Source organism: Cervus canadensis, chromosome 32 (assembly GCF_019320065.1).
Source record: "Cervus canadensis isolate Bull #8, Minnesota chromosome 32, ASM1932006v1, whole genome shotgun sequence".
NCBI classification, from domain to species: domain Eukaryota; kingdom Metazoa; phylum Chordata; class Mammalia; order Artiodactyla; family Cervidae; genus Cervus; species Cervus canadensis.
Window position 1 is genome coordinate 34,161,503 of NC_057417.1, and position 22,270 is coordinate 34,183,772.

The 22,270-nt window shown below is 66.2% G+C and overlaps 1 protein-coding gene across 4 annotated transcripts; it reads right to left on the reverse strand.

Annotated features, from left to right (window-relative positions):
• Positions 1 to 3,057: 3,057 nt before the first annotated feature.
• LFNG (LFNG O-fucosylpeptide 3-beta-N-acetylglucosaminyltransferase) lies at positions 3,058 to 11,466 on the reverse strand. Of its 4 annotated transcripts, none has more exons than XM_043455892.1 (9): positions 11,300 to 11,465; positions 10,945 to 11,203; positions 6,594 to 6,642; positions 5,986 to 6,085; positions 5,724 to 5,877; positions 5,509 to 5,594; positions 4,948 to 5,113; positions 4,354 to 4,439; positions 3,058 to 4,202 (listed from the first exon to the last, which is right to left on the reverse strand). In XM_043455892.1, exons 1-9 carry the CDS (start codon positions 11,374 to 11,376, stop codon positions 4,136 to 4,138), a joined length of 1,044 nt encoding a protein of 347 aa, XP_043311827.1. In that variant the 5' UTR covers positions 11,377 to 11,465; the 3' UTR covers positions 3,058 to 4,135. The 4 variants fall into 4 exon arrangements, with proteins under 4 accessions (XP_043311827.1, XP_043311828.1, XP_043311826.1 ...); XM_043455893.1 differs by lacking the exons at positions 10,945 to 11,203; positions 11,300 to 11,465 and adding exons at positions 8,043 to 8,139; positions 8,249 to 8,365; XM_043455891.1 differs by having other exon boundaries at positions 5,727 to 5,877; positions 10,945 to 11,466.
• Positions 11,467 to 22,270: the final 10,804 nt, after the last annotated feature.

The window sequence follows — 22,270 nt, forward strand, 5'->3', positions numbered from 1 at the left end:
GGTTTCCCTGTCCTTCACCAACTTCCGGAGCTTGCTCAAACTCCTGTCCATCGAGTGGGTGATGCCATCCAACCATCTCATCCTCTGTCGTCCCCTTCTCCTCCCCCCGTCAATCTTTCCCAGCATCAGGGTCTTTTGCAATGAGTCAGTTTTTCGCACCAGGTGGCCAAAGGATTGGAGTTGCAGCTTCAGCATCAGTCCTTCCAATGAACACTCAGGACTGATCTCCTTTAGGATGGACTGGTTGGATCTCCTTGCAGTCCAAGGCACTCTCAAGAGTCTTCTCAAACACCACAGTTCAAAAACATCAATTTGTCGGCGCTCAGCTTTCTTTGTAGTCCAACTCTCACATCCATACATGACTACTGGAAAAACCATAGCTTTGACTAGACAGACCTTTGTTGGTAAAGTATTGTCTCTGGTTTTTAATATGCTGTCTAGGTTGGTCATGGCTTTTCTTCCAAGGAGCAAGCATCTTATAATTTCATGGCTGCAGTCACCATCTGCAGTGATTTTGGAGCCCAAAAAGAGGGTCCTGGAAAAGGTCTGGTTGGGTGAGAAACCACCAACTCTGGCCAGCAGGCGGCGCCCAAGGACGGTGGCAGGTTGTGCAAGGGGGCTGCCCGCTGCTTGGGCAGGGGGAGTAGAGGCGCGTGGCAGGGGAGGCAGGCACAGCTCTGAGCCCCCAGACTCAGCATGGTGACATGATCTGGGCGACCTCCAGGGGCCAAGATGAGAAGCCCCCGGGGCCCTTGGTCCCCTCCTAGTGACGATGGACCACGTGCCTTCTGTGTCCAGCCCTGGGCTGGACTTGGGGAAGAGATCACCTTCAAGAACATTTGGTGAGGGTGAGGCTGGGGTGGCAACAGGACTGGCCTTTGGTCTGACAAAAGAATGGGGCTGGCTCTGGTCCCCCCGAGGCCCTGACCCGAGGCCCAGAGAGGGCATGACAGGCTGAGGCTGCAGCAGGGCCTGGCCTCTGGAAGCGTGGATGGAGACTTGTGGGCAGCCATGGGCCAGGTGGATGAGGGCCGTGGAGACCACCCTGTCTCCAGACATCCTGATGAGCCCCACCTCCACCCCTCGTCCAGTCTGTGCCGGGGCCTGGAGCGTCTTCCTCTGCCCGCTGCCCTCTGCAGAGCCTTCCTGCTCCAGCTCAGGTGGGCCTCTTCGGGGCAGCTAACTGTGATGGCCCAGCTGAAGGAGGTTCATTTCAACAGAACAGGGAGGGCCCCACCCTGGCACCCATCTCGGCCCCTCCAAGACATGGCTCAGCCTCTGCTCTGGCCGTCTAACCAGGCCCTCGCCCATGGGCAGCTCGGGAGCCAGAGGCAGGGCAGGGTTGGGGCGCCCAGCGGCCCCCGGGTTGTGCTTTTACATTTCATTTCTGAAAGCCCACAGTGACCCGCTGTTCGGGAGGGCCAGACTGGGGGACGTGGAGCCCCTTGAGCCTGCCAGGACCCTCTCCAACCAGCCCTCAGCCCAGTGTGCGGGGAGCGCCGATGCCACCAGGGGTGGGGCATGGGTACCCCGGGCCGTGTCCGCTGGAGGAGGGAGGGCACCTCTCCGTGACTCACTGGGGGAGGGCCACCTCCCGCACCCCCAGGGCGGCGGATGCCTGTTCCTATAAAGCCTCCTGGACCGCTTCCCTTTCTGAGGATGGAGCCCACCCCCTGCGCTCAGCTTCATGTTGAGGAGGAACGGGCCAGGGTGCCCCAGGCCTGCCCCTCCATGACCCCGCCCGGAGGCCAGGGGCTCAGCTGCCTCCTGCTGACCCCCATTTCCTACATGGAGGTGGAGACTCCCCCCACCCCCACCCTGGGCTCCCTGCTCCGCCGCCGGGACAGCCCAGACCAGCTGTGATCCTCAATGCCCATCCCTGGACTCCAGGGCCCCGCCGCTCCATGGGGAGGCGATGCCAGCCACCAGGGGCGGGGTGCCAGGCTGCGGGTCCGCTCCAGGCAGAGGCTCCTCTGACTCACGCCAGCCGGAAGGAGACCTGTGGCCTCTGCCCGCAGCGGCAAGTTCCGCTGTGACCGCCCCACGCCCGCCCAGCCTGGCACAGCGGGCTCTGGGGGCGTCCCCCAGACAGGGTCAGGCCATGTGACGGCGAGGGGCCGTCTCTCCTGCACTGTTCCCGTCCCTGCCGCGCCCCCAGGGCAGCTGCTAGGCAAACCACGCGCTGACTCAGGGCTGCACAAGGCCCAGGTGGGGTCAGGCGCCGGCCGCCTGCTCCCCGGGCCAGAGCGGGCACCAGCAGGGCGTGCGGAAGCGGCGCCCTCCCCGACCCAGTGGGGGTGCTGAGTAGGGCAGTGTGGCGGGGGAGCGGTTCTGTCCCCACATCAGGGGTGGGAGAAGAGCCGCTCCTCCACCCTCGGTCTGTTCCCAGATGTGCCAACAGGGTACGCGGCGGGCATTGGGAAGCGGAGGCAGTGGGAGGAGCCCCAGATCCCAGCAAGGACCCGCGGGGCTGGGGCGGGGGCAGCGGTCGGGCTGGGGAGCAGCCTGTCTGGTCTATTTGAGGAAGAGGAAGTGAGGACTGCCCCAGGCCCAGGGAGGGGACTCCCCCAGAGGCCAGAGCAGGCCCTCCCCACCCCACATCACACAGGCTGATTTGAGGAAGGGCCTGAGGAGCTGCCTTCCGTAGAAAACATTGCCACCGTCTAGGGTCAACAGCACGGGTAGGGGTGGGCAGGGTCGGGGGTCCCAGGCCAAACCACGGCAAGCGCCTGTTGCCCTCAAGGGAGGACTGGACTCCCTGGCAGCCGCCCGGGCCAGGTCTGCAGACGCCGGGGCTGCGGAGTCTGAGGGCAGCGTGTCTGATCACGTGAGATCTCCCCCTACACCTGAGGCTGCCCTGGGCTGGCCACCCAAGTTCCTGGGCCTCTCAGGAATGTGCAAGTTGCTATTCTGAGTCCAAGTTCCCGTCCCACGATAGTTGGCTTGGGGGGCGGTCTGTCCATACCTACCCCACACGAGTGCCAGCGAGCCCCCAGAGCCAGCTTCCATGAACCTGCATCTCGGGCGCCACTTCCAGCCAAGACCAGGACCCCCAGGTTGCCCCAAAGAGCATCTTTATTCACAGCAAAGGACGTCACCATAGCAACACACGTCAATTCCCTGAGAACGTTTCCCTTATCGTTCACTTTCCTAGCTATGTCTTGCAGAAAGAAAAACAGAACGCAAAACACACCTCATTGGTCAGGTGCGCCGAGCTGGGCTGGGAGGAGACGGGTTCTGTGAAGGAGGTGGGCAGGGAGAGACCAGATATCATGACACATAAATACACAGGGTGTCAGACATTTCCATCAGCTTTAACAGCAAAGACTATCCCAAGTTTGGCTTCTGCTTTTCTGATCCACAGAAAAGATAACACCTTCCCCAAGCCCCTGAAAACACAGACAAAAACACCCTACTTTTTTACCCACCCCCTTTCAAGAAACAGTCACAGTAAAAAACACTGTCACAATATTTACAGACACACCCACTATGGGCGACTTTCTCTCTACTTTGGAGAGGAGTTAAAATGCTCAGCTGACTCCCCGTCACAAAGGGAAGCTGGCTGAGAGAGCAGGGGAGACCCCTGCCCGGGATGCTTCACCCAGTGGCAAGGTCGCTGGGGCCGCTGTCACTCGGAGCCGTGGTACCCAGGCCGGAGCTCAGCGCGAGGGGGCTCAGGGCACTCCCCCAAACCCAGCTTCCTCGCGCGGAACACAGGGAGCTGTCCTGGGGGCTCTGAGCGGGGAGCCAGGGTCCCGGGGGGGCAGGTGCCCACGGCCACGGGCCTGCGCTCAGCAGGGCCGAAAGGCGCCCACACGTCCCTGCAGAGCAGCCCCTGGGCCCCACGCCGCCCAGAGACCCCGAAAGGGTAACAGAACCGCCCTCAGAGTGACCTCCGACACACAAATCCTTCCGGGGCGGGACACGGACAGACAGGCGGACAGACAGGCGGGACTTTGCCTGCCCCTTGGCAGAGCAGAGCTGCCCAGCAGTCTGCTACAGGGATGGGCTCACAGCACACACACAGGCGCAGCCCCAGGGTGGCCTCGAAGGCCCAGGCCGGGGCGGCATGACAGGGGTCCTCGGGCCCTTTGGATACCAGGGGCGCCCGGGAACGGGGTTTCAGCCACGGCCGCTAGAGGATAGCAGTGCGGGGACACCAGGGCGTGTCCGGGTACAGATGGCAGTGGATGGAGCGGAACCTGTGGGGATAGAGCGGGGGCTTGTCCGTGCGGGCTGGGGGCCCTGCTCCACCCGAGCAGACGCCTGGGGGGCGCTCCAGCTCTGCCCGAGCTGCAGTGGACCCCAAGGGACCTCCGTGAGCCCGCCCCCTCTAGGCCTCCCTTTCCTCACCTTGACGGGTCAGCCTCCACCGAGAAGGGCCCCTTAATGTGGACGGCATTCCGCTTGTTTTCAAACATGCCGTAGCTCAGGGTCACCTGCAGGGAGATGGAAAGGGTGATGCTGGGGGGTGCAGTGCCCAGGCCACCCTACCCTGGCTCTGCCCAAGGCGGGCACATGTGCAGTTCTGCGCGAGGGGACAACCTGGCCTTCTGCCCACCTCGGGCCAAGAAGCCAGGTCCACGTTGCACCCCCCGCTCTGCAGCCCCAGGAGTAAAGCCCAAGGGAGCTTCAGCTGCAGCGGCGGCCTCGCCAGCTACGGCGAGGGAATGTTTACAGACACAGGGAAGACCCGAAAGGCTCAGAGTAGGTGTCCTGCCGAAGACAGAGGCAGGACAGATGGACCATGGGACTGCTGCTGGGGAGGTCTGGGTGCCTGGGTGGTGGCAACCAACAGCCGGGCCTTGGTGACCTATTCAAAGCTGTGGCCCCTCCGCGGCCCCATCCCCCTCCCCCACCCCCTCCCCACTTCCTTCCGCCCTCCTCTCCCAGACGCTCTCCTCCGGGGGCCCGCATCGCTTGCACGTGCATCCCTTGCACGCGCACCTGCTCGTGGAGCTCGGAGGCAGGCACCTGCTGCAGGTTCTCCAGGTGGGAGTGGAAGAGCCCGCAGCGCACCAGGGGCACGCCCAGCAGCGCCTCCACGATGTAGCCGATGGTGCAGTCGTCCGGCAGCCGGATCCGCTCAGCCGTGCTCATGAAGTGGCCTCCACTGCGGGAGGGAAGGGCCGAGGGCTGCAGTGAGCCGAGGGGGCAGCCGGGCAGGGCCCCAGCGGGCAGCGTGCGGCTTGGCCGGCCGGGCTCCAGCAGGAGGTGGACGTGCCCCGCGGGGCCGCCTCCAGCCTCCCTGAGCCCCAGGACAGCCCCCTCCTCTGTACAAGCCTGAGGACTCCCCTGCGCGTGGCGGGGGCGGTTGGGGGGTTACCAGATGCAGGAAGGGGTCCTGACCCCCCCCGGTGGCTGGCGGGCGGTGGTGGGGAGGACTCACCCTGCCGGAGGACGTGAGGTTTGGGGACACTGGTGCTGGGAAGATGAGCCGCGCCAGGCCGGCCGTGGGGGGACCCTGGGAGATCGGAGGCAGCCTCACCTGTGCCCCAGGGCACTCACCTGGCCCAGGGGCTCATCTTCAGGGCCAGCCCTCGGCTGATGCAGAAGCCAGCCCCGCCGGTGGCAAACCAGAAGTGGACAGGACGCTGTGGGGAGCCGGGGACGGGGGGGACGTGGTGAGACTCCCAGACCCCCGGTGCCGGGCCGCGGGGCAACCCCAGCCTCTTCCCCGCGCGTTGGTGCAGGCTGGCGTTGGGGGGGGGGGGGACACTCACCACCTTGTTTTCGCTGACGCGCTCCGTGGCCTGGATGGGCCGGTCCAGGCTGGGCTTGCCCAGGTAGACGTCCTGCGTGTGTGGGTAACTGCCCAGCAGCCTCAGCAGGGCGCGCACGTTCACATAATTATCGTCATCCACGTGGCAGAACCACCTGGGGTGGGAAGGCAGGGCCGTCACGGGGGTGTCGTGCGGGTGGGACTGCCAGGGCCGGAGCCCCACCAGGGGACGCTCCCGGGGCCCGCCAGAGCCCGGCACTCACTTCCTCCCCGACTCGATGAAGCGGTCGTACTCCACCGCCATCTTGCAGGACAGCGCCTGGCGGCTGTGGGCGGCGGAGCAGTTCGTGTTGACCACATGGCCTGTGGACAAGGGGAGGGGCTGTGAGCGGGTCCGAGGCGGTTCAGAGAGGGCGGCCTGGCCTGGGGTCACACAGCAGGCCCGGGAAAAGCAGAGCAAGAAGGGGTGGGGGGGAGGTGGCATTCTGTCCCGGGGCGCCCTGGGTTCAAGAAGTGCCTGCAGCGGCCACCCCACTCACGCCCTCCCCCTGAGCCGGACCCCGGCCTGCAGACCCCACCCCCAGCGCGGGCGCCCCGCCCCGCCCCGCCCCGCCCCGCCCCGCCCCCGCCCATTCAGGCGGCTTTTTCCCAGCACCAGCCACCTGTTGCCGCCACATCAGCTCAAAGGGCCCAGGAGCTGAAAGGGCCTCATTTGCATGAGAATTGGGGGGGTGGGTGAGTGGTGGGGCGGGGCGCTGAGCAAACCCGTTGAGTAAACTGCCCTCCCAGGCCCTCGGCCCCGGCGACCTCTCCCGAGGGGCGCGTTTCCCCCGGGCAGGGCCCCCCTCGCCTCCCCGCGCCCAGGGCTCACCGGTGCGCCTGGCCAGCGCCTCGTCTTCCCCGTCCGTGAAAATGAACGTCTGCAGGGAGAAACGCGGCCTTGAACGGGCAGCTCGGGGGGCCGCCCCGGCCACTGCGGGGCCCAGGGCTGGGACCCCTGATGCCCACGCTGCACCTTGGAGCTTCCGTTTCCACCCCCCCCCCATGCACAGTGGGGCTCCAGGGCCTACCCTGAGTGCAAGTGGGCTGGGGGCTCGGGAAGGACCCCCACCCCACCCCGCCCACGGCGGCAGCTGCGCCCAAGGTCGCCGGGCGGCAGCTGCGGCGGCACGAGCCAGGTGCGGCGCCCCGCCCACCACCAGGTAACCGCGCGCGGCCCGCCCTGAGCACCTGGCGGGCACACACCCTTATTGACAGAGTGCCCGGCCTGCGGGAGGGGCAGGGCACAGGCGGAGGGGGTCGGCTTCGGGAAGCCAAATCTCAATCAGTCGGGGACAAAGGCCTCCGCTGGGCGGCTGCCAGGCACTGGCGGACAAAGGGCCCGCGGGGAGGGTGAGTCACCGGCATTGTCCGCCAGCTTTGTCCCGGGCCGCGTTAAGCGGGAGTGGCCGCACGGCCCATTACCATACAGCTGGCCTGGTTAACTGGGCCAGGCTGGGTACAAGGTCCGGCGGGGCAGGGGTGTGGCCACAGCCCCGAGGTCCCCCCGGCTGCACCCTCAGGACGGGCCCCTCGCACCGCTGGCTGCGTGGCCAGCCCACCGAGGCGGTCGCCTTCCCTGAGCCAAAGCAGCCCCCAGGGTTTTCCGGAGACTCTGACAAGTCCGCGGGGCTGGGCCAGGAAACGGCACGGGCTCACGGCTCCGCACAAGGGTCAGCGGCCACGGCTTGGGCTCTCAGACAGGCCTCGCTCGAGGCCACGTCGAAGCTCCAGCTATGCCAGCCTGGCTCCTCCACCCCTGCCAGGATCGCTCTACGGAAGTGGGGGGGCCTGACGGGGAGGGGCCAGGAGCTGCCGGCGCCCGCCTGGGCCCGTCGGCACACGGGGAGGAATGTTCCTTCCTCTGCCGCCCGCCCAGCGCGTGCCGCCCAGCGCACCCAGGCGTGCCGAGTGCAGAGCCCGGCCTGGCGGAGGGTGTTGTGAGCGCGGGCAGCAGGAGACACCCCCCACCACCACCTCCGTGGCCGCTGGGCCCCGGTTTCCTCCTGGGGACAAATGGGCACGAGGGAGGGGCCAGCGTGTGCAGGCCTGATGCAATGTGTACTCGGGAGCTGGGGGACCCACCTGGGGTGCCCACCCTCGCCTGGTAGCCCCGGCTCCCGGTCCAGCCTGAGCCCAGACCTGGGCACACGCTCAGGTGAGGCCGCCAGCTGGGTGGGCCTGGGAGGCATTGAGGGAGGGAGGGTGGATGGGCCCCTCCCGCCCGCTGCAAGCACGGTGCCCTCCTCCCCAGCAGACACCCCAGGGCGCCCGCACGCACGGACTCGCATCCAGCCCCCCGCCTGCTCTCCAGCATCTTGGCCCAGGAATGCCGTGGGAGGCCGAGGCCGGCCCGTGCAGACGCGCCGTTGCCGCCACTGGATTAAAAGGAAAATGCTTTCTTAATGAGATCAAGCGAGGCCTGTTCTCCCGCGCTTTCGGTGGTGCCCTAAAAACCCAGCCCAAGGCTACAGAGATTAAAGTCACCTTTGTTCAGAGAGGAGCACTCGGAGGCGTGGGGCTGTGGGGGTGTGAGGGTGCCGGGCCTCCTGTCTTGCCACATCAGAGCAGTCAGGAGAGGAGGGGACGGGTCTTGCCCGTGGCTCCGAGCCTCAGTTTCCGCCCTCTGTGCAATGGGCGTAACCAGAGCTCATGCGCCCGGAGCAGAGCGCCCAGCTCCTTCTCTTCTTCCAGCTCCCTCACGGCCTGGGAGGAGGACACCATCCCTTCCAGAGTGTACAGGTGGGGAAACAGAGGCCCACAGAGAGGCGGGCCCCGGCCTGCGGTCACACCCCGGGACAGAGGTGGTGCTGGTCCCCGCCAGCCGTGCCCCGCAGACCCCTCCCCACTTCCCTGAGGCCGCAGAGCTGGGGGAGGAAGAGCCGGGCGGCAGGGCTGGCGGAGGGTGGGGGGGGGGGGACACCCACAGGAAGCGGCATTGTTCCTGGAGCTGCGATTCAAAGAAACACAGGATGCCAAGCTCTCCCCCTGACAATTGTGGCCGCTGTGGTGGCAGCCGCCGCAGCCTGGCCCACGCCTGGGAGGGACAGGGGAGCCAAGTGAGGGCCGAGGGCCCAGCCCCTCACCCTGGACCTGTCATGACGTGGCCCCTGCTGACCACCCCGCCCGAGCCTCTGCAATGGCTGGAAGTCTCTTGCACACCCCACAGGTTGTGTTCAAGATGCCCAGTTGCCCTTTCAGAGCATTTCCTACTCTCCGTCTAGCTCAAGTGGCACCTCCTCCAGGAAGTCCCTCCCTCTCCAACCCGGGTCCGATGCCCCCCTTGCAGCTCACACAGCCTCTGTGGGTTTCCCCCGCCACAGCTCTGACTTCCTGGAGTCTCCCCCATCAAACCGGGTCTGAACCACTCTGCACAGACAGGGTTGGGAGGGGAGGTCTCTCCGTTGAAACAGTTTCAAGGTCCCCTCACCCATAGGACACCGTGAGAGGGATTCTTGCTAGACGGGACACACGAACTGACTGTTGGGAGTCAGATTCGGCTTCTCCCGGGTGTGGTCAGATAGTGAGAAGGGAACCTTCAGTGGGGAAGGTGACCTCCCTGCCTCTCCAGGTTTTGGCCGTCCTCTTTCACAACCCCGACCAGAGGCCAGTGCCTTCCTTATTTCAGAGGTGAGCGGACTGAGGGCCACAGAGGCCCTTGGTCATGCCCAGCGTCACCTCGCTTGGCTGGAACTGCTCCCCGAGACCCCCCTGACCATATCCCCTCTGCTGGAGGAAGTCCTCAGAGTCCGAGATGAGAGGGGCTCAGAGCTGGTGGCAGCCCAGAGAGGGCTGAGCACTGCCAAAGGTCACAGAGCAGGCAGGCAGAGTCCTGGGGGTGGTGCCTGGCTCGGGGATGGCGCCCCGCAAGTGCTGTCACTCAGGGAGGGGGGGGCCCGCAGGCCGTCATCGCCAGGCAACCTGAGTGGCCAGCACGCCGGCGGCGGTTCCCATGGAGCACATAGCTGCACACAAGAGGCCGGACGCCTTTCTCCACTGGAGAAAGGGGCTTTGTTACCTTGCCCGAGCGGCCGGCGTGAGAGCCGCCCGGCGCTGGGAATCCTAACGGCCCAGCAGCCAAACAAAACCCGCAGCCCCCGCCGCCCCCTCCTGCCAGCCTGCTGAGCCCCTGGGAAAGGGACGCCGTGTTCCCAGGAGGCTGCCGTGGGGCTCCCAGGGCCCCCTCCCCACGCTGGGACCAGGAGGACCCTGCTCCCCTGGCCCTCATCGTGACCTCGTCAGAGCCCTGCCCCTGAACAGGGCTCAGCCAGGCCAGGAGGCCCCGAGGCCTCGACGGTTTCAACAGGGAGGAAGAGAGGCAGGGTCTTCTCTGAGCCCCCAGCCCGGTCAAGGGTCCTTCACCCTCATCCCAAATACTCAGACAGTCCCTGGTATCTCCCAGTTCAGGGAATTCCCCCACCCCCTCCCCAGCAGCACTCACACTCTGCCCCCATCCTGCCCCAACCCAACCATCCAGCTGCAGCCTTGAGGGAGATTTTTCAAAGTGGGGTGTGTCTTTATTATGTGTGTGGAGGAAGTCAGTACTCAACTAGGATGTGCTAAGCTCTAGGTCCCAGGCTCCAGAGACTTCTGCACTGTGGAGCGCGGGCCCCAGAACACACCCCGAGACCCAGGGCGTGCTCTCTCGTTCTTCTTCGGAGATGGACCCCCCCAGGGCCCCCAGCAACACCCACTCCCAACTTCAACAGCGACGTGTCCCCCATCCCATGGCAAAGGCTGGGATGGGGGACAGGTCTGGCCCTGTGCCCAGGGATCCTAACCCTTAGCTCCACTTCTCAGGAAAGAGTCTTCCTCCCGGAGAAGGGTGTGAGCCCGGGGAGGAGGCCCCACGCTGAATCCACCTTGGGAAGGCTTGGGGACAATAATTCCCAGATGATGAGTTCCAGGGTTTGAAGACAAGAAGCACCACCGGCGCCAACGCCAGGCACCGGTGGCTGGCGAAGGCTCAGTGCAGGCCAGTGACCGCGGTGTTTGGGGAATGAGTCCCACCCTGCACTTCCACATCAGGCAAACTGGGCTGGAAGGGCATGAACCGGCATCCCTACGCCCGATATTCCCGGTGGCGGTACAGACAGGCAACCTGGCGCCCACTGGATGCTGCCACCAGCTGGACAAGAGGGCACCTCCTCCCCTGCCCACTTGCCCAGCCTGCGGGGGCTCACCATCTCCTCGTGGCGCGAGATCCACGTCTCCAGAAGCAAGTCGAGACGCGCGCGATGAAACTTTTTGGTGGTCTTCACCGCGATGAAGACGTCGCGCGGCGCCAGCTGCTCTACCGGGGGCCGCGGACGGCCGTCGGCGGGACGGGGGACGCCCCCGGGCGGTGGGCCCGCGTCTCTGCGAGAGCGGGTGAGTAGGCTGAAGTACTCGGACAGACTGTGCACCTCGCGGACGGGCGCCCCGGGCGCCGCCGCCGCCGCCTCCAGCCCGGGCGCCGTGGCCGCCCCCGAGGGGCCCGCCAGGCTGCGCAGCGCGCGCCTACCGCGCTCAGCGGGCACCGGAGGCGGCGGCGGGTCGGCCGTGAGCACCAACAGACAGGCAAGCAGCGCGCCCGCCAGCGCCAGCAGCAGGCGGCGGCCGCAGCGCTTGAGCATGGTGGGGTGGCGGCAGCGCGGAGCGCCCGGCCCCTCTCACCCACGCCGAGGCTCCGGGGTCCCGCCGCACGTCCAACGGCGCCCCGCCCGCGGCCCGAGCTCTTAAACTGCCCTGGCCTGGCTCCGCCCCTGAGGCGTGGCTTCGCGCGAGGCCCCGCCTTCTGCGCGAGCTCACTGGCTCCCGGGTCCCCGGGGGCGGGGCCTCGCGCGTCGCCCCTGACGCCCGGCAGCGCCCACGTGGGATCGCGGCGGGGGTCTGGGAACCGAGGAGCCGGCGCCCTGCGCTCTCGCCCCCGGTCCGCACGTGCACGCCCCGCCCCGTCCCGCCCGGATCGACCCCCGCGGGCAGCCGGGGGGCGCGGGGACCTGGTCCCGCCCCGCCCCGCCCCGCCCCAGTGGCCCTGAAGGGGAAAAACCCAGGCCGGTCAGCGCGGGGCCGGAGCTCCACGTCTGGCCTACGGAGGGGCGCGCCCTCAGCGCTCTGACGGCGATTCCGGGACAGGGACTCTGGGCTCAGACGTCCCGCGGGGGACGTCCGTCCTTCCCCGCTGGGCACTTCCCCTCCCCGAGCCGGCTTCCTCCGCTAGGGCTGGCGCAGGCCGGGTCACAGGATTGGCGGACCTCAGCGCTCCGTCCAGAGCAGCCCTTATTAATAAAACCGAGGAAGGGCTTAGCCAGCTGAGCCACAGGTAGGGACACGAGGTTCCAGCGGGAAAACACCTTACCAGATTACATCCCTAGACCCGAGTGAATTCCCTCCTCTCGGCCCAATGTCGAGGCGGGGGAGAGGGTGGGTGCCCCGAAATCCGAGGCCGAGGCCGCCCCTCCCCGCGCGGGATGAAAGGCCGCCTTCCGTCCCATTTGGTCCCTCTGCGCTCGGGCCAGATACGGGTGGCCCAGCTGTGCCCCCGCCCCGCCTCCCCGGCACACGGCGGGCCCCCACCCCGGCCCTTCCCACGGGCTGGGCCGGCCCACCGCACGAGCAGGGGCGGCAGGAATGCGCGCCGGCAGCCCGCGTTGAGGGTGAGGGGCGAGGAAGTGGCCAAGGGCTCCCCGTGGCGAAATCAGAGTCTGAGCCCCCAGCCCGCAGCGTCTTCCGGAAGCGCGGCCAGGGGCGGCTCTCCGCTTGGCTGCGTCTCCTCTCCCTCTCTCCCCAGTCCCTCGCATCCCCTCCTAAGGAGGGAGCACCTAGGCTACACTGGTCCCCCTCTTAGCGCTGGCTCTGCCCACTGGTCCATTTTCTTCACAACGTTTACGTCTGCTCCAAGGCACCCTTCGTGGTCCTTCTCCCTCCCCTGAATGTCAACTGCAGAGATGAGGGCCTGGAACACAGTAAGCCCTCTATAAAGATGTATTGTGTAGGGAGTTCCCTGGTGGCCCAGTGGCTAGGACACGGAGCTCCCAATGCAGAGGGCCACAGGTTCCCTCCCTGGTCAGGGAACTAGATCTCACTTGCTGCAACTAAGACCCAGTGCAACTAAAAAAAAAAAAAAGATTTATTGTGTAGATGTCTGGCCCGGTTCAGCAATTCTCACCTGGCCCATTTGTTCTTAGGGCCCTGGGGCCCTATCCCCTGCCCCTCTGTGATGGGGTGCGGTGGGGGATGGGAGTTCCCAGGCCTCTTCCTGTATCCACCCCCAAGGTAATTAGCAGGCGCCACCCCAGGCAGGCAGATGCCTGAGCAGATGGTGCTGGCTGTGCCCAAGTGACGAGACTCCCATGGAGTCACCTCCTGCCATAAACTCCTCCCCAGCCTGGGAGCCTCTCCTCGGCTGCAGAGGTGGGAGTGGGCAGGGGTCAGCCGAGCCCCAGCACATCTCCAGTCCTGTCTGAAGGGTCTCTGTGCCCACTTTCCCTCGCCCCCCCCACCGCTATCCCAGGTCTGGGCTAGGTTGATAGGGAGCCTCCCCTACAGCCTTCCTCTCTCCCCTGGACCTCTTGAGCCGCCTCCACGCGGGTCCTCCTGCCAGCCTACCTGCTGTATTGATTCTCCACTCAGAAACCACACAGCTCGAATCATGCACGCAGGTCCAAACCTTTGATGGTTCCCCATGGCCTCTGGGGGCTTCCCAGGTGGTGCTAGTGGTAAAGAAGTCACCTGCCAATACAGGAGACATAAAAGATGCAGGTTCGATCCCAGGGTTGGGAAGATCCCCTGGAGGAGGAAATGACCACCCGCTCCAGTATTCTTGCCTGGGAAATCCCATGGACAGAGGAGCCTGGCAGGCTGTGGTCCATAGGGTCACAAAGAGTCAGGACACAGCTGAAGCAGCTTAGCACACATGCAGGCATGGCCTCTTTTCAGTTCAAGTCCTGGCCCAGTGTCCACCTCCCTCCCACCTAGGTCCCAGCTCCATTGCATGCCTCTGCCTGCAATGCCTCCCAGTTCTCTAACAGCCCCAAACCGTCACGCCCCGAAGTCTCTGCACGAGCGGTCAGGGCACCTGGGGTCCTTCATCGGCGTCCATATTAAGCAGCACCACTAGGTGCTAAGGGTTCTGCAAGGGGGCGGAGGGAGGGACAGCCATGCCACCCGTACTCCTGATGACCCTGACGAGGTCCCATAAGCCTGCTCCTCCGTGGCCCCGCTCCAGGGGTGGGACCCCCTGCTCTGCATGCAGAACATCTCTGCTTTCTCCCACCCGCGCTCCTGGCCTCCATAGTCCTGGCTGCTGTGGTTTCCGCCCACCAGGCATCGGGAGTGATGTGCCCATTGTACAGAAAGCAAGTGGAGGCTCAAGAAGCTCTGCTGCATTGTGCTCAGGGAGCAAGGAGGAGGAGCAACTGGACGGGGCGCAGAGGTCGGCAGGGGCTTTTCCGCACCTCTCTGCAGCCAGGGTTGGTGGGAGTGGGGGGACCTGGGTGTGACTGCCTGTCTGGGAACAGCAGGACGAAGCTCTGCAGCATTCTTGTGGGGGCCGTGGGCTTTGGCAAGAGTGATTCAATCTCTTTGCTGTCAGGAGAATGGAATTTCGTGGTGACTCCTTGAGGTCTGAAAACTGGAGGGGGTGGCCGCTCTAGCTGCCCCTGCCCTCTTCCCCAGGCTGGCTCCAGCCAGAGGCTCTCCCCTCCCCTGCCCTCACCCCAGACCCAAAGGCTCCCTCCAGGGACCCATTGGGCCAAACAGCTCTGAGGGAGTGTGGGGGGGTGATAGAGGAGGTGCTGGGCCCAGGACAGGAAATGAGGAGCCAGGGAGTGGGTGGGGAGGGCTGACCTGGTTGTCAGGAAGCCCCTGGGTGCCTTAGGGCCCTTGGGAAGGGGGAGGGGGAGCGGCTGTCCCAGGACTCTCCCCAGGCTCAGGCATGTGGACACAGCCCAGGGGCTAGGGGCTTCTGGAGCCAGACTAACCGCTTTCCAACCCCAGAGGGGCCACTTCTCAGCTTTTTTTTTTTTTTCACTTCTCAGCTTTTTGACCTTGACCTGGGACCTCCTCTGAGCCTCGGTTTCCCCACCTGTAACACGTGGATGATGCTATCATCTGTCGTAAAAGGGGCTGATGGGCAGTGGGTCAGAACGCCGGCGGCCTGGCCGTCTCGCCCAGGGACTTGGGCCTGGTGCCACCTGGGTGGCTGACCCCTGCTCAGCACAGCCCCTGCTCCAGCCCATGCGGGGCTCCCGGGCAGCCGGGTGACCCAACGGCTCGAGACCTGTCCGTGAGGCTGGGTGGAGAGGTGGCCGAGGACAGGGGCCCTGCATGAGCAGCCCTACTCTGCCTCTCTGTCAGGCTCGGAGGACGTGCTGTCTACCCATCTGAGCTCAGGCCCCCTTTCCCGGTCGGGGCTCAGCTTGGGGCCCCCTGCAAACGGAGTCAGTCCCAGAGGGCTCTAGAAGCCCCTTCCCCGTGGGCCCCGGAGCCTTGGGCTAGCCTCCCTGAGTGGCTGTTTCCTGGGAAGATCCCAGAGACATAATGGGTGAGCCATTAACTGGGAGGAAGTCATCCATGGCAGTCCTGCTCGGCGTCCGGGAACTGCCCAGAGAGGGACGGGAGGCGCTGACCACCCCTGCGCTCCTGGGGGGCTCACACGCCCCCTCTGACACTGGCATGCGAGAGCCAGTCCTCAAGGGGGAGCTTGGGCAGCGTGGGCGCCCGGGTGCCAGGGTACCCGTGGGCTTTCTGAGAGCGGCGAGTGGCATGGCCACAGTGGCCCCGGGAGGCCCCCACCCAGAAGCTTCTGGACAGAGTCTGTGCTGGCAGGAGGCCCCGGGGCAGGAGGGTGGGGGCGCAGCCGGCAGCTGCTTCCCGCTCCTGCTGTTGGGGTGGCGCTGCCCCTGTGAGAAGGACAGCCCACAGCTGCCGACAAGCCCCCAGCCTGGCCCTGCCCACCCGGGACCCCTCACCCCCAGCCCCGCGCGGTGTGGTCTCGGGCCGGTTTCCTTCTCTCTGTGGGCCTCGGGGGTTTTCCTCGACGCTGCTTCGGGGATGTAGCTGGTGCCCGCCCTCCCCCGCCGTCCCCCACCCCGTCCCGCCAACCCTGGGCTGGTGAGGGGCTGGGACTCTGCAAGTGTGAAGTGCCAGTGTGTGCCGGCCGCCTGGCTCCTCGACCTGAGCCCTGGGGCCTGGTGTAATCAGAGCAGCCAGGCTGACTTGGCCCGGGTGGCTGAACAAGGCCCCGAGGCGAATGGATGGACGGATGGACAGATGGACGGACGGATGGACGGATGGACACGTGTGCACGCAGGGTCGTCCAGAGGCTCGGGAGAGCCCAGCATCCTCCGCAGCGCCCACCCCCACTCAGGGGAAGGTGGGTCTCAGGGTAAGGAGGTCAGGCAGGGCTGCCCACGGAACACAGAGCCGGCCCTGGGGACGGGGCCTCTGGGCAGGTGGACGCCCACAACAACCCCTGCACTGCCCAACGAGCTGCCCGGGGGAGGCCTGGAAGGTCGCACTCAGAACATTGGTCTTACAGGTGGGACACGGGGTCCACAGAGGGGAGAGGGCTGCCCTCGCCCCCACAGGGAGGTCGGGCCGTCCCACACTTGGGAGTAGGGTTCGTGCCCGTGGTGAGGGCAGCAGGCCCAGAGCCCGCAGCTGCGCTTCTTCCTGACGGCCGTGCCGGGGCTGGCCGTGGCTAATCTGATTTGCAGCCCCCAGTGGCAGAGCCCTACCGCCAGTTCCCACTGCTGACATCCTGCGGGGGCCAGACGTCCACCAGGGAGACACCAGAGCCGCTCTGCCCCGGCCGGCCTTTGTCTTGCCAAGAATGGCTGGCTTGTGCTGGGCAGGGGTGGGCCGTGGCTGTGCTGCTGCCCGCCGGGCTCCAGGCACGATCCTCTGCCCCAGTCCTGACCCTGTGGCCATGCGGTGGGACCAGACCCCAGGACGGGGGAGCAGAGGCGGGGGCCGCGTGGAGGTAGCTGGGGGCTGTCTTGGCTCCAAGCGAACCTGCTTCCTGCCCTGTGTGGTCCTGAGCTGGTCTCTGTCTCCCTAGCCTCAGGACCCTCCTCGGTAACGCGAGAGGGTGTTATCTTCCATCCTGCTCTCTGGAGTCGGGGCAGGGGGAGGTGGCATCCTTCGATATTCCAGGCTGCCTGGAAGAGGGGGCGGTTCCGTGCCCAGGCGTGGCAGTCACACCCACAGGGGGATGAGCCGCCACCACGGGACCCATCTGTCCACCTGTCTGTCTGTCCATCCAGCTGTCCATTCACCCCCAAGGACACCCCTGGGCCCTTGCTCCATTCCAATCTGATCTGGCTCCAGGGCAGGGAGGAGGTGACCGAGACGCCGCCCCTGGGCCCGGGGAGCTCACAGTCTCACAGGGAGGAGCCTGCTGGCATCCAGCTATTCCCCAGACAGAGGGAGGGTGGTAGGGGCTGGAAGTTCTGTCAGGTCCAAGGGTGCTGGGGGCCTGAGCGAGGGAGAATCCACCTCCTGCCGGGGCTGGGGTACACGGCTTCAAAGGAGGCTTCCAGGAGAGGATGGTGACCTTCGCCCTGCGAGGCTTCCCAGGTGGCGCTCGGGGTAAAGAGCCCGCCTGCCGAGGCAGGCGACAGAAGAGACGCGGGTTCGATCCCTGGGTCGGGAAGATCCCTTGGAGGAGGACATGGCAACTCACTCCAGTACTCTTGCCTGGAGAATCCCACAGACAGAGGAGCCTGGTGGGCTACAGTCCGTGGGGTCACAGAGAGCCGGACACGACTGGGCACACACACCACTCTGCAGCTGACGTCTGGGGAAGGGAGCAGGGCCGGGCCGCCTGGGGGGATGGAGAGAGTGTCTTTAGATGGGGCGTGGGGAGAGGAGCGGTGGAAAACGGGCCTGCAGGAGCCTCAGATCCAGGCCCGGAGACCCTGGGGAGCCACAGGGTTTGTGAGCAAGAGGGACGTGGCCCCAGGTGGCTTTACCAAAGGAGGAGAAGCAACTGCGGTTCAGCCAAGACACAGGAGGCAAGGCTATGCCCCCCGCTTGTCTGTCCATCCCTCGGGCCTCGTGTCCTTGTGGTCAGAGAAGGAGGAAGCTGGGAGGGCGCGGGGCCACCTGGGCCTTGGTGCGCCCTCCTCCCTTCCTTGGTGGCTACGGAGGGTTTTCAGAAGAGGGCAGGGCCACGCTGCTTGGAGGTGGGTGGACCCTGGTGGGAAGGGGTGGGGGACAGGACAGAGCCTGGGCCAGGCCAGCGTCAGAGGGAGGCCTGGGCCTCTAATCTCTGCCTGCCCTCTGCAGCCCCGGTTTCGTTGTCTGTACACTGTCTGCAGGGCTTGCCCCCCCACCCTCCCCCGGCCTCGTCCTCGACCAACGGTCATCTTGGCCCCCTGCAGACGTTTTTGCTTGTCACAACTCTGGGGTCTGCGAGTCGATCTAGTCGATGGAAGGCAGGGATGTTGCTCAGTGTCCTGCTACATACCAGATGGGCCCCAAACAACAGAAAACTCCCCACCCACGATACCAGGAGGCTGAGGGGAAATCACCAGTGAAATGACAGGTCTGTCTCCAGGCTCGGGCCTCGTGGGGCCCCCAGGGGTGGCCCTCCGGCCAGGTCTGGGCTCACAGCAGGTGGGCGTGTGCCTGGCAGCGGGGCCTCCAGCAGCAGCTTGCTCCCTGTTTCCTGCAGGAGGTCACCTGAGGGCAGAGGATGCTGCAGGCAGGGTGTTGGGGAAGGCGGAAGGATTACACAGGGGACTTCCGTTGAAGGCCGCGGCGGGGTCAGTGGGGGCTGGGGCGAGGGCTGGGGTGTGCTGTGGGGGCTTGGCTAGGGGTTGGGGGCTCCTTCCAGGCCTGCTGCCCCCCACCCACTCCCCGCCTCCAGGTGGTTCCAGCCTCAGGACAGGCCAGAGTAGGGAGGTTGCAGGGAGGGGCCTCCTTGCAAGCTGTTTGCTCAGCCGAGGTTTAATCTCCAAAACAGGAAGGCTCGTATTGACAGAAGCAGCAGACGGAACTGCCGATGCGCCTGCCAGGTTAAGCTCCTGGGGCCCCGCTCCCGCTCCCGTGGGCTGCTCATAGACCCTGCCCTCAAATGCAAGGGCGACCCACCCCCCCCAGCCCCTGGGCTGCGCCGCTTGGTGCCTGCCAGGCCTTGAACTGAAGGCCCCTCAGTACTCTCTGCCAACTGCATGGAGGAGTGGAGCCGGCGGGGTGGGGGTGTGCAGGAAAGCAGGGGGACTGCGTGGCTGCAGGCTCACAGGCTTAGTAGGGCGTGTCTCCCGGTCTCATTTTCAAATGAGGAAGCTGAGGCTCAGAGAGGGAAGTGAGTTGACCTGCGTCACACAGTGGTGGTGGGGGGATCTGCCCCAGTGCCCCCCACCCCGGTTCTAGAACGCACTTGGGCGTGGGGCTGTCCACCACCACCGTCTGACCAGCAGAGCCGCAGGGCCCCTTCAGGGCCCAGGGTTACCTCCTGTCTGAGGGCCCCTCCCTGCTGCACCCGGGGAGGAAGGCTGCAGTGACCGTGAACGTTGGCCAAGCAACCACAGCTGACTCAGAAAGCTCCCTGCAGCCAGAGGAAGCTGGGAAGGGGCAAGCCCGCCGGGCGCCCACGGGTCAGCTCTGGGATCATTCTGGAGGATCACTTCCCCTGACAGCGATGTCAGCCCTGCAGAGGCCTGGGGCCCCTGTCTCCTCGCAAGGCCCCAACTCGACGGGACCAAGGTGCGGGGCACCCGGCTGAAGCCCGCCCTGGGGACCACGTTGTGGCGCCCCGGCACCCCTCTGGCCCACAGTTTCCCTGGCCGCCTGCGGTGGGAGGCGGTCACAGTTCCAGGCCGGTTCCAAGCCCAAGGTGCCTGAATCCCCGCCGGGAGCTGGAGCGGAATGAGGCGCTGACTGCGTGGTCTTGGAGGCCCCGACCCTACAAGTGGTGCTCTGGTCCAGCGCCTTCCTTGGCTCCCGCCTCACCACCCTCTCGGAGGGCTGGCGTCCCCCCGACCCCACCGCGTCCTCCGCCTGCTCCCTGCACACCCCGAGTCCAGCAGACAATGCTCCCGCCCTCCCGGCTGGAGCCTCTGTCTGAGCCTACACCCAGGCCGCCCACCCCAGCCCGTAGCGTGGCCCTCGGCTCACCCCTCCAGGTGGGGGGAGGGAGGGTCCCCAGCCTTGGGGACTGTCTGTCCTCCGCCCAGCGTGGGGGTCCCGGGCAGGTAGGCTCTCTCTTCTCAGCTGTCCTCCAGACCCAAAGACTGCCCTCCAATCGTGGCGCTCTGAGGCCAGCCCCCTGCGCCTGGGGGCGGGGGTGTGCGCCCCCCCATCCCGCCCCTGCCTGCCACTGTGTCACTCTATCCCAGCAGCCCGGCGGGGCGGGGGGCCCCGGGGGAACAGTGTCCCCCTTTGAGGTGAGGGCGGCGGTGGATCAGCTGTCCCCGGGGCCGTCTGCTGGCTCAGGGCAGGGGCCGCGGCTTTGCCATCTTCAATAGCCCGGGATTAGGTTCCGTCCCTGGGGGGGCCGCCCGGCTGTGTGGTCATTGTGACAGCGTGGGAACCGCAGCATCCCGGCCAGACAGGGATGCGCCTCCCTGCCCATGGGAGCCCCGGGCTGGGGCTGACGGGGCGTCCGCCAGGGATGGGGCCCAGGCTGGCACGTGTACGCAAGCACACACAGCCCTGCGTCAGCGTGCGGTCTCGGGAAAGCTGGCCCCGCGGGTGGGCCGTGTCCGCACTGGGTCCTGAGGACCCTGCCGGGCGTCTCGCCAGCCGCCTCGCCGGCCGCCCCGGGCCGTGCTGGGGAAAGGGTGCTCCTTTGCAGCCAGCCTGGTGCGCAGAGCGCGATGGCGGGATCTCAGTCGCTTGTCCTTGGTCAGCGCGGTGGCCCCTCCCAGCCCTCCCGAGGCTTTCTGCAGCCTCTGCTGACCCGAGGTCCTCCCCTGGCCTCTGCCCTGACTGCAGGGCTCGTCCTGGGCTGACTGGTCACAGGTCAGTCCCCGCTGGAGGCGAGGAGGGATCAGGCTGCTGCAGGCCGACGGCTTCGGGCGCCAACCGCAGGGCCTGAAGACTCGAGTCTCATCCAGGGATGGGCAGGCTGTTGTCGGGGTGAGTGAGACGCCTCAGCTGCCCAAACACCCCGCGCCGCGTCCCCATCGCCCTTCCCCAGCGCGGTCCTCAGGCCCTGACGCTCGGGGCCATGCGCACAGTTTGGCAGACAGAGCCCAGCTGAACTCCTCAGAGCACACACACGCTTGTGTCTGTGTGTGTGTGCATATGCGTGCCTGCCTTCACACACGTGCAGGGGAGCCCGTGTGCCCTGGCTGGGGGGAGGGGGCCACGGTGGCTCCGACTCTGCACGTGCCAGCCAGCCAGCGTGTGGCTGAGTGCAGAGGACACGTGTGTCCACGTGTACACACGCCCAGGGCCGGCCCCTGCAGCTCGAGCCGCCTCCTTCCCCCTGGCGCAGCTGCAGACTCGGGAAGGAGGGGCGGGGCGGGCCAGCCTCGACCTTGCTCCCCAGAGAGGTGGCCAGGCCAAGGTGGGAGGCCGGGGCCAGGCCAGCGAGCCGGCGGGGGCCGGGGTGGGCTGTGGTCTGCGCCACGTGCTTCCTGTCCGGCCAGTGGCAGAGACTTTGGACGGAAGGTTGGTCTGATCAGGAAGGCACTGCCTGGAGAAGTGGGGCTCCCGGAGGCTGAGTCAGCTTCCCCCGGAGTTCATGCAAACCCTCTGCCTCTTCCTCCTCCAGGAGCCTCCTCGACCGCTGCTGTCCCCAGGCTAGCCCCAGAGGCAGGGCGAGTCGAGCGGGAGCATCCCGCCTCTGCCTGTGGGCTCTGCCCGTGGGCCCAAACGCGGCACCTCAGGGCCAGCTGGTGGTGCCAGGCCCTCTCGACATCCCCCAGCACCTCCCAGCTGAGCCGCTGCCTGGGGACCCCAGCAGACATGCCCCCCCAAGTTCTCACTGCCCTAAGAAGTGGCTGAAGACCCCGAGGCGGGCAGGACTTGCTTAGTGACCCACAGCCAGCTCTGGAAGGACGCAGCTGGGCCCTCCCAGCTCAGGACACTTATGACTGTGGCATCGACGGCTGACCCCAGGTCATCCTCCAATGCACCTGAACCAACAGCTGAAAACCCCTGTCGGGGAGCAGGAGTCAGTGAGCAGCCCCTCGAGTCCAGGGAAGGTGCAATCCTCCAGGCCCTTGTCCCCCGCCCCCTGCCCTCCTGGCTTCTGGGAGATAAGCCTTTTCAGACACCCACCCCCGCTTCCCCTGTATTAGCTTCCTTGGACTGCTGTAAGCAGTGACCATGAACTTGGCTTAAAATAACAGGTATTTATTGTCTTCCAGTTCTGGAGGCCAGGAGTCCGAGATCAAGTTGTGGGCAGGGGTGGTCGGGTTCCTCTGGAGGCTTAGGGGGCGTCTGCTCCCCCTAGGCCTCTCGCCCAGCTTCCAGGGAGTGCTCACGGCCCTCAGCATTCCTGGGCGAGTGGGAGCATCGCTCCGACCTCCGCCTCCGTCATCACGTCTCCCCTGCATGTTTCCGTGTTCT